Source organism: Platalea leucorodia (assembly GCF_965183815.1).
Source record: "Platalea leucorodia genome assembly, contig: HAP1_HAP1_SCAFFOLD_46, whole genome shotgun sequence".
In the NCBI taxonomy this organism is placed as follows: Eukaryota; Metazoa; Chordata; class Aves; order Pelecaniformes; family Threskiornithidae; genus Platalea; species Platalea leucorodia.
In genome coordinates this window covers 353,784-370,057 of record NW_028121454.1, presented here as the reverse complement: position 1 = coordinate 370,057, position 16,274 = coordinate 353,784, and the positions used below count along the sequence as shown (strand labels likewise).

At 54.0% G+C, this 16,274-nt stretch overlaps 1 protein-coding gene across 1 annotated transcript; it reads left to right on the top strand.

The window, feature by feature from the left end:
* Positions 1-11,782: 11,782 nt before the first annotated feature.
* On the top strand, positions 11,783-14,153 carry LOC309603281 (olfactory receptor 14I1-like; the record flags this gene model as incomplete). The annotated part of the gene is made up of 4 exons (XM_082338165.1): positions 11,783-11,794; positions 13,019-13,312; positions 13,618-13,743; positions 14,112-14,153. 4 exons carry the CDS (start codon positions 11,783-11,785, stop codon positions 14,151-14,153), a joined length of 474 nt encoding a protein of 157 aa, XP_082194291.1.
* Between the last annotated feature and the right edge of the window lie 2,121 nt (positions 14,154-16,274).

Sequence of the window (16,274 nt, the reverse complement as noted above, 5' to 3'; positions counted from 1 at the left end):
AGACCCCTCCCGGCAGCAAGGCACTGCCCAGGGGCATCTCTGTGTGTGCAGGGGCTTAGGAGCAGCTCAGAAAAGTCCTAACCAGAACCGGGGTCTCAGTGCCTTCTCCAGAGTGGAGAAATAAATTCCCATCTCCCACTGCCCACCCAGACCACCAAGAGTGGAAAACTGAAAGCACAGATTCGTTCCCTTTCAGGGAACTGTGGCTTTGATGTCACCCTTGAAAGTCTCCTCAGAAATGCCTTAGAAATGATCTGGAGCTGGGAGCAGCCCTGAGCCACGCAGCACCCTCTCAACAGCAGAAGGACCCTGCCCTGCTGAGGATCGCTCCTTCCACCCACAGCTTCTCCCCACATCACCATGGGCAGCTCCCCGGGCAGGCTGAGTGCTGACCCTGGCAGGCAGAACAGTCCCTGCCCCAGCACACAGCCCCTGGGGTGCAGGGACCTGCTCTGAAGGACGGCCCTGGGCACCCCTGGCTGCACACCCACCTTCACACTTCTGAAGCCGTCGCCAGGAGAAGGGAAACGCCATGCCCTGTGCCTCTGATGGTGCAGCAGGGAAGCCCCGCTCTGGAACACATCCTCCTTCTCTATGCTAGAGAACCACTGAGAGCCCTCTTGACAGATTGCATAAGCTGGGGTTATGTGCCAGCTTTAGGAGATCTTTCCAGGAACCACAGCTGTGTTGCCCTGCAGCCAGAGACTTACTGTGTCAAGGGCTGTGAACATTTCTCCCACAGTGAACACTCAGCTCTCCTCCCACTCCAGATTGCCTTCTCTCTCTGCCTCGCTCCTCTCCCCCTCGGTGCCTGCAGGCAGTGCCCTCAGCCCTGCTGCACTTCGCAGAGGAGCTGCTCCTGGGCAGAGCTGTCTCTCTGCAGGGCTGCCCGCTTGCCAGGAGCTCCCTCCATCCCAGGAGCCCAGCCCAGCTCAGCAGCAGAGGCCCAGCCCAAGGCAGCACTTTCTCTGCCCCTCTGGGCTCCCTCCAGGTGTCCCTGGGGCTCCAGGGGAACCTGCTGTGAAACAGCCTGAAGCAACCACTCATGTTCCCTCCCTCAGCTGGGGAGAGAGACTTACTCCCAGCAGTGTAATTTCTCTTACCAGAGACAGAGTTCGGTCCTATAATCATGTTTTCTTGTCCCATCATTAGGCAGGACACCCAGGCAGCGACAGGGAGGGGTCTCTTTTACCCCTGCTGAGGGAAGGGATTCAGCAGAGTCAACTGAGGCGTCTCATCCTGGGTCTGTGGTCCTGGGGCTAGAAGGGGTCTCAGCTCCCTCCCATGCAGACCACAACCCCCAGGAGCTGGGATTCCTCTTGCATAGTTCAGGTGTGCACAAAACAGGCACCTGCATGTGAGCTTCTTGTCTCAGCTCCCATGCTAATTACTGGAGATGGAGACCAGGAGTGAGCTGTTCAGACACAAACACCTGGTGACATTTGAGGTGCCAGAGGTGACCAAGATGCATGCTGGTCACTGTGAGCTGTAATGGAGCAGTCCATAGAGACAGGGCAGCATCTGGGGGCATCACCTTGGGGGCTGGTGGGAAATTCCATTGTCCAGGTAAATTGACAGCAGATGCCCACATGTAGGACACCTGAACCTGTAACTGTTCCTTATGTCCAGGGCAGCCTATAGAGGTCTTCAGCTGACCAAATGCAGTCACGTGGCCCAAGGAGAGCTAAGTCTCTCTTTCTCTTCTCCACCAGTTGTATTATGCACATCTCCTTTGGCAGTTGTCTCATGTGCATCCCTTCATTGTCTGATCTAATTCAGGACAGCTGAATCTTAATTTAATAGCCAAATACAGGCCTGTAGAGCTATGTGAGATGCCAGGATGCTCCAGCCCAACTGCATGCAGCTGACATGGACAGCACAAGGCCTATACAGGAACCCCCTCCCCATTCAGACTCATTGTGTGACAGGCACCACCCAGGGCATCTCAGACAGATTCGGTGCCTTTGGGCCAATGTCTGAATCCCACCACTGCACTGACGTGAGGTCTGTCCCTTCTCTCTCCAGCAGATGCTGGGCAGTGCATGAATACCAAGCACATCACACCAGGGTCCCCACTCGTGTGCATTCCTTCTCAAGCTCTGCTGGTTCTTCTCTCCATCATCACAGGATGTCCACACCCAAGGGCACTCTCAACATCATCTCTTCCTTCCTGTGATTCACCTCCACCACAAGCTCTCAGAGGCTGCAGAGACACCACAGACAGCAAACCCCTCTCCTGCTCAGACTGCACAGCCCAGCTCTGTTTCTCTTTGGCCTTGGAGAGAGCAGGGTTTGCCACCTTTGTGGGCACCTCATTTCTTCTTCACTTTGCCATCTGCTCTCCACTCCAGCATGTCTCTGCTCTGAAGCAAAGCCTTTGCACGCTTGAGGTCTTGGGCACTTGGTAGCAGGTTTCCCTCTTGCAAGTCTGCTCTCAGCCCAAAGGTGCCACAGCTGCGGTGCTGCAGCCCAGCCATGCACCCATGCCCTCAGCCTGGAGCACAGGCAGGAGGAGCTGGAGCTCTGCATGCAATCTCTTCATCCCACTTGGAGGGAATAACAGCTGAGGCGTGTTGGGACAGCTGACATGATTGGGGTGCTGTGATGGGTGGGTAGAGGATCATCAGGAGAGACAGGCCAGAAGGATGAGGAGGGAGGTGTCCCCAGTGTGAAGGAGCTGCTTAGATGTGTGAAGCTCCTCTGTGGGATGAACAAACTGGGTGAGCCCTTGTGGGTGAGGGTCAGAGGAGACTGGTAAGGGTGACATTGTGGTGGGAGACAAAGAACCCGTGGAAGTCCCCCTGTGGACTTTCATTACCCTGGCATTCACTGGAAGGAGACCACAACAGCATGCAAACAGTCCTGGGCAATGCCAATTGAATCAGTATTTGCAATATAGGGCATGATACCCAATCCAAAAGTACATACCTAAAGCAGTTCAGAATAAAGGTTGTTGTGGTTTAACTGGGCAGGCAGCTAAACACCACGCAGCCGTTTGCTCACTCCCCTCCCCGCAGTGGGATAGGGGAGAGAATTGGAAAAAAAAAACAAAACCGTGGGTTGAGACAAAGACAGTTTAATAGGAGAGCAGAGGAAGATAAAAATATAATAATGAAGATGATAATAATAAAAAAATAAAAGAATATACAAAACAAGTGATGCACAATGCAATTGCTCACCACCTGCTGACTGATGCCCATCCCATCCCTCAGCAGCGATCTTTGCCCCCCAGCAGACTCCCTCCAGTTTATATACTGAGCATGACGTCATATGGTATGGAACAGGCTTTTGGCCAGGTTGGCTCAGCTGTCCTGGCTGTGCCCCCTGCCAGCTTCTTGTGCACCTGGCAGAGCATGGGAAGCTGAAAACTCCTTGACTAACGTAAGGACTACTTAGCCACAGCTAAAACGTCAGTGTGTTCTCAGCATTATTCTCATCGTAAATCCAAAACACAGCACTGTGCCAGCTACTAGGAAGAAAATTAACTCTAATCCAGCTGAAACCAGGAGACTTGGGTACTGTTTACTTAATTGCTAAAAGAGAGGGAGATGGAGGGATCTCAGAGCTTCCAGGTTCCTGTAGAAGATTTCAGGCCTCCAAGAAAGCAGCTGAAGATAACAGTTTTCAACTAGCATAGCCTTTAGATCATTTCACGTGTGAGGGATCTGCTCCCCCATTTCAGTCACTGGCACCCAGAAACCTCACCTGCTTTGCCTTCCTCTCCTCCCAAAGCCTGACCAAGGGATGGGAGGAAAGGCAGCAAAAAGAGTGTAGGCCACTGTGAATCAGCTGGGGTCTGGCACTTGGAGGGCTACAGTGCCATTCCCTTGTTCACCCCATAAAGAATCAAGCTGGGAAGTGAGTCTGCAAGTCTGACTCAACAAGGTCCATGGACAGGCAAGGCTGTGTCTATGGCCGTGTCTGGAGACCCGTACACCTCCAGCATAGATCCAGCTGGGGCTGAAACTCAGGCTTGGGCTTCAATGGTCTCCTGGGTTCATGGACAGAGATGCAGGTAGATGGCCCCAGGTGGGGCTGGTCAGGGCCATGAAGGCCTATGGATGCTCTCAGAGCCCTGACACTCCCATATTAGACCCCGCCTGCCACTGCCCTCAACAGGACAAATTCTCATTCCCTGATTTTGCAGGGTCTGTGCTCCACTACTCTCCTTCCTTATGTCCCTGGGGATCTGGGAGACCACAATTTCACGGTCACTGAGGCCAAGGCTGACACTGGTCTTCACATCCCTGATGAGCCCTTCCTCTTTTGGGAGTACCAGACCCAGGAGAGCAGAAGAGTGGGTGGCCCAGCTAGAAGCTGACCAACACACAAGGCACCATCTAACCTGCAACATGTCCCATAGAGACCCTCCATATATCTGAGCTGCCCTCACATCACACAAGGCATCCCCCACTTCTCATCTCCCCTCTCAGTCTCTCCTCAAGACGCTGTATCTCCAGCAACCACAAAGCCATGGGAGCTGTCCTTCCCCACCTCACCTCTTATTCCCCTGATGTCACAGCTCTGTGATGGCACACGGGGCTCCTGCTCTCTGTGCCCCAGGCTGTGGGCTTTGGTGCCCATTTGGGCTGCAGCACCTCAGATGTGGCACCAGGGCCAAGGGCAGACTTGTCACATGGAAACCTGGTCCCCAGAGATGGGAGCCCGTGTGTGGCAAGGCTTGGCTTCCCAGCAGAGGCATGCTGGAGTGGGTGGCAGGTGGTGCCATAATGATGGATGAGGTTCCCCCCCCGAGAGCAAAAGCTGCAGTCCCCAAGGGCAGAGAGCAAGAGGCCTGGGCTGTGCAGCCCTGGCAGGAGAGGGCTTTGCTGTGCCAGGTGACTCTGCAGCACCGTGGGGCCTGTGCCAGAGGTGGAGCTGATCTGCAGGAAGGACAAGGTGCTGCTGAGAAAGTCGCTGGGGGAGGGCAGCCTTTGATCCAGCCACACTGTGGACACCATGCTGAGGGCCGACTGGCCAGATGATAGCAGCTCTGCAGAGAAGGACCTTTATATCCTGGAGGACAACAAGCTGAGCATGAGCCAGCAATGCATCCCCACGGCAAAGGCCAACAACCTCCTGGGCTGCATTAGGAAAAGCCTTGCTGGCAGATGGAGGGAGGTGACCCTTCCCCTCCACTCAGCACTGGCGAGGCCCCATCTGGAGTGCTGTGTCCAGTGGTAGGCTTTGCAGTAAAGGAAATTTGTTGACTTACTACAGGAATTCCAGCAAAGGACCACAAAGGTGGTTTAAAGGACTGCAGCATCTTTCATGGGGGGAAAGGCTGAGAGATGTGGGACTGTAGGATAATGAATGGAGAGATCTTATTAATCTATATAAAATTCCATTTGAACCCAAGAAAACACTTTTTAACTGTGAGGGTGGGCAATCACTAGAACAGGTTGCCCAGAGAGATTGTGGAATCTCCATCCAGGGAGGTATTCCATACTCACCTAGATAAGGTCCTGAGCAACCTGCCCTAGCAGACCCTGCCTCACTTGGAGGGTTGAGATAGATGATTTCCAGAGGTCCCTTCCAATCTGAACATTTCCATGATCGTGTGAGTATGAAGGAGAAAAGTACGAGAGAAAGAAAGGAACAACACCTAGCCTTGACTGCAAATATGGTGGGATCCCGTGGAGTGGACCCACGCTGGAGCAGGGGAGAAGTATGAGGAGGAAGGAGTAACAGAGATGTTCTTTAATGACTCCTAACCCCCTCTTCAGCATCCCCTCTGCTCCTCTTGGGGTTGCGCTGGGCAGAAGAACTGGCAACAATGGAGTAATTTGAGCCTGGGTGAAAGTATGAGGGGAATGGTCTTTAAAATATTTTTGTTATTGTTTTTCACACTCAAAATCTTTTGTAATGGCCGATAAATTAAACTGATCCTCTCCAAGTGAACAGGTCTTTGCCCGTGACAGTACTTGGTAACTGATGTCCTTTACTTTATCTTGACCCATGAGTTATTCCATCTTATTTTCTCCCTTTGTCCTGTTGAGGCAGGGGAGTGAGTGAGCAGCTGGGTGGGTGTCTGGCTGCTGGCCAAGGTTAACCCGCTACAGAACCACCACATCAGGACTGCTGCATCCAGCATGGGGCTTCCCAGCACTCAGCACTGGGGAGGCCCCGTCTGGAGTGCTGTGTCCAGTGCGGGGCTCCTCACTACAGTAAAGTTCTTGACCTACAAAAGCAAGTCCAGCAAAGGGCCACAAAGCTGGTTTAAGGGACTGCAGCATTTTTCATAGGAGGAAATGCCGAGAGATGTGGGACTGTTCAGTCTGGAGAAGAAAAGGCTCAGAGGGATCTTATTCATGTGTATAAATACCTGATGGGAGAGCATGAAGACCAGGGAGCCAAACTCTTCTCAGTAGTTCCCAGTGACAAGACAAGGGGCGATGGACACAGCTAAAAACACATGAAATGCCACCTGAACCCAAGAAAGCACTTTTTGACTGACGGTGATCAAACACTGGAACAGGTTGCCCAGAGAGGTTGTGGAGTCTATATCCCTGGAGATACTCCAACCCCAGCTAGACAAGGTGCTCAGCAACCTGCTCTAGCTGACCCTGCCTCGGCTGGGGGGTTGAACTACAGAAGTGTGAGGAGGAAGGAGCAGCACAGATGTTCTGCAGTGACTGTTAACCCCCTCTTCACCATCCCCTCTGCTCCTGGTGGTGTTGAGGTAGGTAGAAAAACTGGGAACAATGGAGTAATTTGAGCCTGGGGGAAAGTGTGAGGGGAATGGTCTTTAATATTTTTCTCATTGTTTCTCACAATCCAAATCTTTTTATAATTGGCAACAAATGAATTTGATCTTCCCTAAGTCAACAGGTCTTTGCCCATGATGGTATTCGGTAACTGATCTCCTTTACTTTATCTTGACCCATGAGTTATTCCATCTTATTTTCTCCCTTTGTCCTGTTGAGGCAGGGGAGTGAGTGAGCAGCTGGGTGGGTGCCTGGCTGCTGGCCAAGGCTAACCCACTACAGAACCACCACATCAGGACTGCTGCGTCCAGTATGGGGCTTCCCAGCACAAGAAAGACCCTGACAGACTGAAGCGAGTCCTGCAGAGGCCAGAAGGGTGGCTGGGACCTGGAGCACATGATGGACAAGAGATGGGTTCTTTAGAAATCATTCAGAAGAAAACACAGGAGATAGATAGAACCCAGGCCAGTTGGTGGGATCTCAATCAATGTAGATTTTCAATATTTGTTGAGACAAGGCCATGAGCACCCGAAGTAGCTGGAGGTGTCTGAGAACTGGCTTGGCTGAGAGACCAGCAGTAGGAAACTGGCTCCTTTTTCTTAATACTGGTGGTGGAGTTGGGCATCACTGAGCCCCGGAGGAGGATGGGGCTGACCATGCAGGAAACGTCCCTTCTCAGGGCTGGGGTGTACGAACAGAAATGGAAATGGCTGGTGTGCGGGACTGATCTGGAACACTTTTCCTGGGGAAGCTTCCCCGGGGTGTCCAGGGAACATGGCACAGACCTGGCCCCTCTCTTCTGCACCTTCGGTGCCTTGTTTCCTTCACCATGATGCCTGACTTCACTGTGAGCAACCTGCTGGGTGCCCCCACCCTGCGCACTCACACGGCTTAGCTCTACACTGGGGCTTTCCTCTCCCAGGCACTTCCCAGCCCAGCCCAGCCCCTCCCCAGCTCTCCCCACCTCCCCTGCCCCCTCCCCAGCCCAGCAGAGCAGCCCAGCCTGGGCTGGCCCCATGGCAGTGCCCACCGCAGGGTGCTGCAGAGCTCTGGGCACTCACCCCACAGCCCCAGCCCCTCTGAAGGGCACAGCAGGTCCGGGGGGCAGAGAGGGGGGAGGTTCAGGCTCCCCATGAGCCCCAAGGCTGGTGCTGGCCCCAAGAGCATGAGGAAACAGAGGCCAGGCACTCTCTGGCTCTCCTGAATTCATATTGTAGGTGATGCCCAGTGCTGACTGAATTTGCCCCTCCTCTGCTCCCAGCAGCGCCACTCCCCAGGATGGCATGAGAGTCCTGGGGCTTCTCAGGCAGCTCCTGCATCTCTCCACTCTCCCTTCCCTCTGCCTGCTGGGCTCCTACTGACTCCCATGGCAGAGTCCTTGTTTTGCATACCTCAATTTAATCATAGAATCATAGAATTGTTAACGTTGGAAAAGACCTCAGAGATCATTGAGTCCAACCTCTTAACCCAACTGCCTGGTCCACCTCTAAGCCATGTCCCTAAGCACCACATCCACACGATTTTTGAATACTTCCAGGGACCATGATTGTACCACTTCCCTGGGCAGTCTGTTCCAATGCCTACCCACTCTCTCTGGGAAGAAATTTTTCCTAGTATCTAATCTAAATCTCCCTTGGCACAACTTGTTACCTGGAGAAGAGACTGACACCTACCTCGCTACAACCTCCTTTGAGATAGTTGTGGAGAGCAATAGGGTCTCCCCTCAGCCTCCTCCAAACTAAACCACCCCAGCTCCCTCAGCTGCTCCTCGTAAGACTTCTCCTCTAGACACTTCAACAGCCTCAATAGCTTCATGTTTTGCTTTTGGAGGAGTTCACATCTGAGAGCCTTTCACCTTCTGAGCCTCCATTCATTCCAACCCCAGGGCATGTGGGGAGTCCCCATCCTCTCCTCTCCTCACCCCTCCAAATTCATTTCCAGGGAGTCTGGTATATGCCATCACTCCTGTCATACATGAAGAAACCTGAGGAGAGAATGGGAGCTCATGGGCCATCTCCTCTCCCATTGGACACCAAAAAGAGAGCTTTTAAATCCAGAGCATTTGGTCCAGTGGAACTCAGTGCCACCCTGAACTTAACTCCCAAAATATTGAGAACAGAAGGAGAATAGACTCTTTAAAAGACCAATTCCTTGGACATTTTCTTTGCAGCACCTTTGGAGGAAGAGCCCATCCTTCAGGCACTGGACCTGGGAGATTCCCTTTTATTGAAGAGCTGCTATTGGCCATGCCACATCTGGCACAGTGTTGTGCAAGAGTCATATACGAGGGGATCAGGCCTCAAGACAAGTAGTATAAGCCTAGAAAATTATCTATAAGCAGGATTACCACAAGAGAAAAAAGCAGACGTGGCCCAAGAAAAAAGTGAGAAATGGGAAATGTGCAGAGAAGGGAAGGCAGGTTATTGTTGGTGAAACAACATCCGTTGGGCCAGTTTCCTTAGGGCATCCTTGAGCTCCTGGTTCCTCATGCTGTAGATGAGGGGGTTCACTGCTGCAGGCACCACTGAGTACAAAACAGAAACCACGAGATCTAGAAATATGGAGGACACTGAGGGGGGCTTCAAGTACGCACACATTACAGTGCTGACAAACAGGGAGACCACGGCCAGGTGAGGGAGGCACATGGAAAAGGCTTTGTGCCGACCCTGCTCAGAGGGGATCCTCAGCACGGCCCTGAAGATCTGCACATAGGACACCACAAGGAAAACAAAACATCCAAAGACTACACAGGCACTAACCACAAGAAGCCCCACTTCCCTGAGGTAGGCATGTGAGCAGGAGAGCTTGAGGATCTGGGGGATTTCACAGAAGAACTGGTCCAGGACATTGCCTTGGCAGAGGGGTAGGGAAAATGTATTGGCAGTGTGCAGCACAGCATAGAGAAACCCAGTGCCCCAGGCAGCTGCTGCCATGTGGACACAAGCTCTGCTGCCCAGGATGGTCCCATAGTGCAGGGGTTTGCAGACGGCAATGTAGCGGTCATAGGCCATGACAGTGAGAACACAATACTCTGCTGAGATCAAGAAGAGAAAGAAGAAGACCTGTGCAGCACATCCCAAGTAAGAGATGGCCCTGGTGTCCCACAGGGAATTGGCCATGGCTTTGGGCAGAGTGGTGGGGCCAGCACCAGACTTGGGGTTGATTGGGACAGAAAGACAGACTGAGCTCCCCTGTGGCACGTGACTCCATTTGGTCAGATGAACACCTCTGTTGGCTGCCCTAAGCATACTGAGGAGGGACAGCTTGGGTTGTCCTAACTGTCATCCTTTTCTACCAGTTCAGTTGGCCAAAGGGATTCCCCACCAGCCGCCAAGGCAATGCCCCCAGATGCTGCCCTGTCTCTCACAATTGCTCCATTAGAGCTTGGAGTTTCCTGCACATGTCCCGAACCACCTCTGGCAGCTCCAGTGTCACCAGGCGTTTGCATCAGAAAAGCTCACTCCTGGCCTCTATCCCCATCATTAACACAGCAGCTTAGAGAAGGAGCTCCCAGCTCTTTTGTGCAGCCGAGCTGAGGCAAGAGGCATCCCACCTCCTGTGGGTCTGTGGGGTGCACTGGAGAAGCTGAATGCCCCTCCGGCCTCAGGAATACTGATGAGAGCTGAGATGCCGACATTGACTTGGCTCAATCCCTGCCCTGCCCAGGTGGCAATGATCCCCTGCCTGTCCCTGCCCACATGCCCTGCCTGACCATGGGACAGGAACGGGGGTTTCCAGAGGGGAACGTTGACACCTCCCGTAGCTCCGGACACCCTGGCAGAGCAATTCCCACTGCAGGAATGAGTCTGTGCAGTGTTTAGGGAGGGAGAGTTGGTGGTGACTTCAGTCTGCTTCAAGTTCTGTTCCCCAGGAGAGACCCTGCTGCCTTTCAGGAGCTGTCAGCCCTGGAGCCCCAGGGACACCTGGAGGGCTCTGGGGGCAGGGGCTGGGGGTAGGAGGCAGAGAAAGTGCTGCCTTGGGCTGGGCCTCTGCTGCTGAGCTGGGCTGGGCTCCTGGGATGGAGGGAGCTCCTGGCAAGTGGGCAGCCCTGCAGAGAGACAGCTCTGCCCAGGAGCAGCTCCTCTACAAAGCGCAGCAGGGCTGAGGGCACTGCCTGCAGGCACCAAGGGGAGAGGAGTGAGACAGAGAGAGGGTAAAGAGAGCCAGGAGTGGGAAATTGCATAGAGTGAAGGAGGAGAAATCTTCCCAGCCCTTAACACAGTAAGTCTTTGGCTGCAGGGCACAGCCTGGAGCGTTCTCCTAGAACTGGCACATCAACACGGCAAGAATGGAGGAGAAGGATGTGCTCCAGAGCAGGGCTTTCCTGCCACACCATCAGAGGCACAGGGCATGATGGCTGCCTTCTCCCAGGGACAACTGCAGGGTGTGAAGGTGGGTGTGCAGCCAGGGGTGCCCAGGGCCGTCCTTCCGAGCAGGGTCCCTGCACCCCGGGGGCTGTGTGCTGGGGCAGGGACTCTGTCACCTGCCAGGGTCAGCACTGAGCCTGCCCAGGGAGCTGCCCATGGCGCTGTGGGGAGAAGCTGTGGGTGGAAGGAGTGATCCTCGGCAGGGCAGGGTCCTTCTGCTGTTGAGAGGGTGCTGTGTGGGTCAGGTTTGCTCTCAGCTCCAGCTCACTCCCACGCATTTCTGAGGGAACTTTTCAAGGTGGAGTTCCTGTAAGGGCAGGTGTCTGTTTTTTGAGGTTTCTCCTCTTGGTTGGCTGGGTGGGCTACACATAGCACGAGCATCACCTTTCCAGTCTCATCAGGGTTTGTGGGACCTGTTCTTTAGCCCCTGCACACACGGAGAGGCTGCAGGGCAGAGCTGGGCACAGAGGGGCTGAGATGGGGTCTGTGAGCACTGGCAGGGAAGAGACGTGGGGCCAGAGCAACAGCTCGTGGCAGGGACAGCTGCAGGCAGTAGAGATGGGCAGGAAAGGAAGGACCTGCTAAGGGAAGCCCTGTTGCAGGGGAGATCTGGGCACCTCCCGGCCACCCCTGCAGTGCAGATGCCTTCCCTGAGCAACCCCTTCATCTCTCCTCTCCCACCCAGCACAGCCCTCGGCCCTCACGGCCATGGGGTCTGGGGTGGGAGTCACCTCTCTGTCCAGCAGAGCAGCAGAAGAGGCGAAGGGCATCCCTAGTGCTATGTCCCCTTTTCCCACTGACCAGCAATCAGGCTGAGGGCAGCTGTCCTGCATTATCACTGTCTGGGAGGTGGCGTGCACAGCTGGGTAAGGGTAACACTGTCCTGAGGGTCCGTCTGCCTCCCCCCTTGCCTCTCTCAGCCAGACCCTCACTGTATTTTTCCTCATTTCTCCACCTGCCCATTTTAAAGTCATCTTTTTAGTGCTGTCAGACTCCCGGGGGATGGGAATTTCAGCTGCAGAGTCACACACTGATCTTGTTCATCCATTCATGCAGGCATGTCGATGGGAACAAGCGTCCCAGCTTTCCTCTAATCTGTGGGGCTGTGGGCAATGCAGCCTGTGGGGCTGGGGAAGGAGTCAATTTTGTCTTCATGAGATGCCAACATTAAGACAATTGGCTATCACCTCCTTAGGGTGTCCTTCCAAGCTGTCAGCTGCCTTCCAGCATGCAAACCTGTCCCATAGCACCTTTGTGTTCTCTGGAAGCCCCATGGAGAAATGCAGAGACTCTATGGCTGAGGAAATGCTGTTGGGTTGGTGAAAGGATCCATGAGTGTCCGGGGCTAGAAGTGGGGTGCTGAGACCTTGAGAAAGGCTGACCAGATCCCCTCACTGCGCTGAGCCACAGGCAATCATCTTGCCTCGCAGGGCTCGCTCTGTTCTCCATGAGAGCAGCAGAAATGCTGAGGATTTCTGACATCCCAGGACAATCCCTGGAGAGATGGGGGGAGCTGTAAAAAACCCCAAACCTCTCAAACTGCCTTCTGCTATGCCAGTTCCTTGGCACTGGCAGTGCAGATGCTGACAGGCCCTTCTGTTTTAGGAGAGGTTTCATCTGACAAAGTCAAACACCTGGACTTGCCCCTGCCCCCACCATTCCCATGACCCCACTGCTGCAGAGCAGGGCTGACTCCTCAGCAAATAGCGGGCAAGGGCCCTGCTCCTCATGGAACATTCTGCCAGCACCAACCAGAGCTCCAGCCACAGAGCTGAGGAAGGTCTCCTGGAAAATGAAAAGGGGGTGTGTGCAGCAGGAGCAGAGTCTATGGGAAAAGGCTTTGATTTTGCTCAGAGAAGTCTCTGCTAACATACTGTGTTTTCCTCCTTGAACAGGTCCACATACCAAAGTGAAAAAATGTCCAACAGCAGCTCCATCACCCAGTTCCTCCTCCTGGAAGAGGCGGGACACGTGGGAGCTGCAGCTCCTGACCGCTGGCTCTTCCTGGCCATCTACCTGGCTGCCCTCCTGGGCAACGGCCTCATCATCACCGCCGTAGCCTGCGACCACCGCCTCCACACCCCCATGTACTTCTTCCTCCTCAACCTCTCCCTCCTCGACCTGGCCTCCATCTCCACCACTCTCCCCAAGTCCATGGCCAATGCCCTGTGGGACACCAGGGCCATTTCCTACCAAGGGTGTGCTGCCCAGATCTTTATGCTCGCCTTCTTGATCTCAGCAGAGTTTTCGCTCCTCACTGTCATGGCCTACGACCGCTACGTGGCCATCTGCAAACCCCTGCACTATGGGACCCTCCTGGGCAGCAGAGCTTGTGTCCAGATGGCAGCAGCTGCCTGGGGCACTGGGTTTCTCAGTGCTGTGCTGCGCTGCACACTGCCAATACGTTCTCACTGTCACTCTGCCAAGGCAATGTCCTGGACCAGTTCTTCTGTGAAATCCCCCAGATCCTCAAGCTCTCCTGCTCACATGCCTACCTCAGGGAAGTGGGGCTTCTTGTGGTTAGTGTCTGTTTAGTCTTTGGGTGTTTTGTTTTCCTTGTGGTGTCCTATGTGCAGATCTTCAGGGCCGTGCTGAGGATCCCCTCTGAGCAAGGACGGCACAAAACCTTTTCCATGTGCCTCCCTCACCTGGCCGTGGTCTCCCTGTTTGTCAGCACTGGCATGTTTGCCTACCTGAAGCCCCCCTCCATCTCCTCCTCATCCCTGGACCTAGTGGTGGCAGTGCTCTGCTCCGTGGTGCCTGCAGCAGTGAACCCCCTCATCTACAGCCTGAGGAACCAGGAGCTCAAGGATGCCCTATGGAAACTGGCCCAATGGATGCTGTTTCACCAACGATAACCTGCCTCCCATTCTCTGCACATTTCGCACAGTTTATCTTAGGCCACGAGTCTGCTGTTTTCTCTTATGATAATCCTGCTTACAGATAATTTTCTGGGCTTATACTACTTGTCTTAAGGCTTGATATTATTGTGTCTGACTCTTGCACAGCACTGTGTGATATGTGGCATGCCCAATAGCAGCTCTTCAATAAAACGGAATCGCCCAGATCCAGTGCCTGAAGGCTGGGCTCTTCCTCTAAAGCTGCTGCCAAGAAAATGTCCAAGAAAGAGTTTTTTAAAGAGTCAGATCTCCTTGTGTTCTTAATATTTTGGGAGTTAAGCTGATGGTCACATTGGGTTCCACTGGGCCAAGCGCTGTGAATTTAAAAGCTCTCTTCTTGGCGTCCAACGGGAGGGGAGATGGCCCATGAGCTCCCATTCTCTCCTCAGGTTTCTTCATGTATGACAGGAGTGATGGCATATACCAGACTGCCTGGAAATGAATTTGGAGGGGTGAGGAGAGGAGAGGATGGGGACTCCCCACGTGCCCTGGGGTTGCAATGAATGGAGGCTCAGAAGGTGAAACAGTCGCAATGATGATGTCCCCCAAAAGTAAAGCAGTAAATCATCTTATCCATGAACAAGGACTCTGCAGTGCCATGGGAGTCAGTGGGGACTCAGAAGCCAGAGGGAGTGGAGACTGGAGGGATTCGGGAGCTGCCTGAGGAAGCCCAGGGCCAGGACTGCTGTGCTCTTCTGAGGAGTGGGGCTGGTGGGAGCAGAGGAGGGGACAAATACAGTCAGGTATGGGCATCACCTACAATATGAATTCAGGAGAGCCAGAGAGTGCCTCGCCTGTTTCCTCCTGGCCTTGGGGCCAGCACCAGCCTTGGGGTTAATTAGGAGCCTGAGCCCCCCTCTCTGCCCCCCAGGAGCTGCTGTGCCCTTCAGAGGGGCTGGGGCTGTAGGGTGAGTGCCCAGAGCTCTGCAGCACCCTGCGGTGGACACTGCCATGGGGCCAGCCCAGGCTGGGCTGCTCTGCTGGGCTGGGGAGGGGGCAGGGGAGGTGGGGAGAGCTGGGGAGGGGCTGGGCTGGACTGGGCTGGGAAGTGCCCGGGAGAGGAAAGCAGCAGTGTAGAGGCAATCTGTGTGAGTGTGCAGGGTGGGGGCCCCCAGCAGGGTGCTGACAGTGCAGAGTCAGGCATCAATGTGAAGGAAGCAAGGCACCGAAGGTGCAGAAGAGAGGGGCCCAGTCTGTGCGATGTTCCCTGTACATCCTGGGGAAGCTGCCCTGGGAGAACTGTCCCAGATCACTGCCACACACCGGCCATTTCCAGCTCTGTTTGTACACCCCAGCCCTGAGAAGGGACGTTTCCTGCATGGTCAGCCCCATCCTCCTCCGGGGCTCAGTGATACCCAACTCCATCACCAATATTAAGAAAAAGGGAAGCAGTTTCCTACTGACACTTATTACACACAAATCATAGAATCATAGAATCATGGAGTCGTCAAGGTTGGAAAAGACCCTTAAGATCAAGTCCAACCGTTAACCTATCACTGCCAAGTCCATCTATACCATGTCTTCAAGCACCGTATCTATCCGTTCTTTAAATACCTCCAGGGAGGGAGACTCAACCACTTTCCTGGGCAGCCAGTTCCAATGCTTGACCACCCTTTCGGTGAAGAAGTTCTTCCTAATATCTAACCTAAACCTCCCCTGGCGCAGCTTGAGGCCGTTTCCTCTTGTCCTATCACTCGTTACTGGGGAGAAGAGAGCGACCCCCACCTCGCTACAGCCTCCTTTCAGGCTGTTGTACAGAACAATAAGGTCACCCCTCAGCCTCCTCTTCTCCAGGCTAAACAAGCCCAGTTCCCTCAGCCGCTCCTCATAAGACTTGTGCTCTAGACCCCTCAAGTCTCACAGCTCTTGCCACAGCTGGTCCCTCAGCCAAGCCAGTTCTCAGACAGATCCAGCTTGAACAGGTTCTCATGGCCTTGTCTCAACAAATATTGAATATCTCCATTGACTGAGATCCCTCAACTGGAGTGGGTCCTTCCTCTAGTGTCTGACTTGAGGGATTCCTCAAAACCTCAGCACTCTCAGCCTCTCCTTGTCCATAATGTGCTCCAAGACCCAACCATCCTTCTGGCCTCTGCAGGACTCACTTCAGTCGGTCAGGGTCTTGTGCTGGGAAGCCCCATGCTGGATGCAGCAGTCCTGATGTGGTGGTTCTGTAGTGGGTTAACCTGGCCAGCAGCCAGACACCCACCCAGCTGCTCACTCACTCCCCTGCCTCAACAGGACAAAGGGAGAAAATAAGATGGAATAACTCATGGGTCAAGATAAAGTAAAAGAGATCA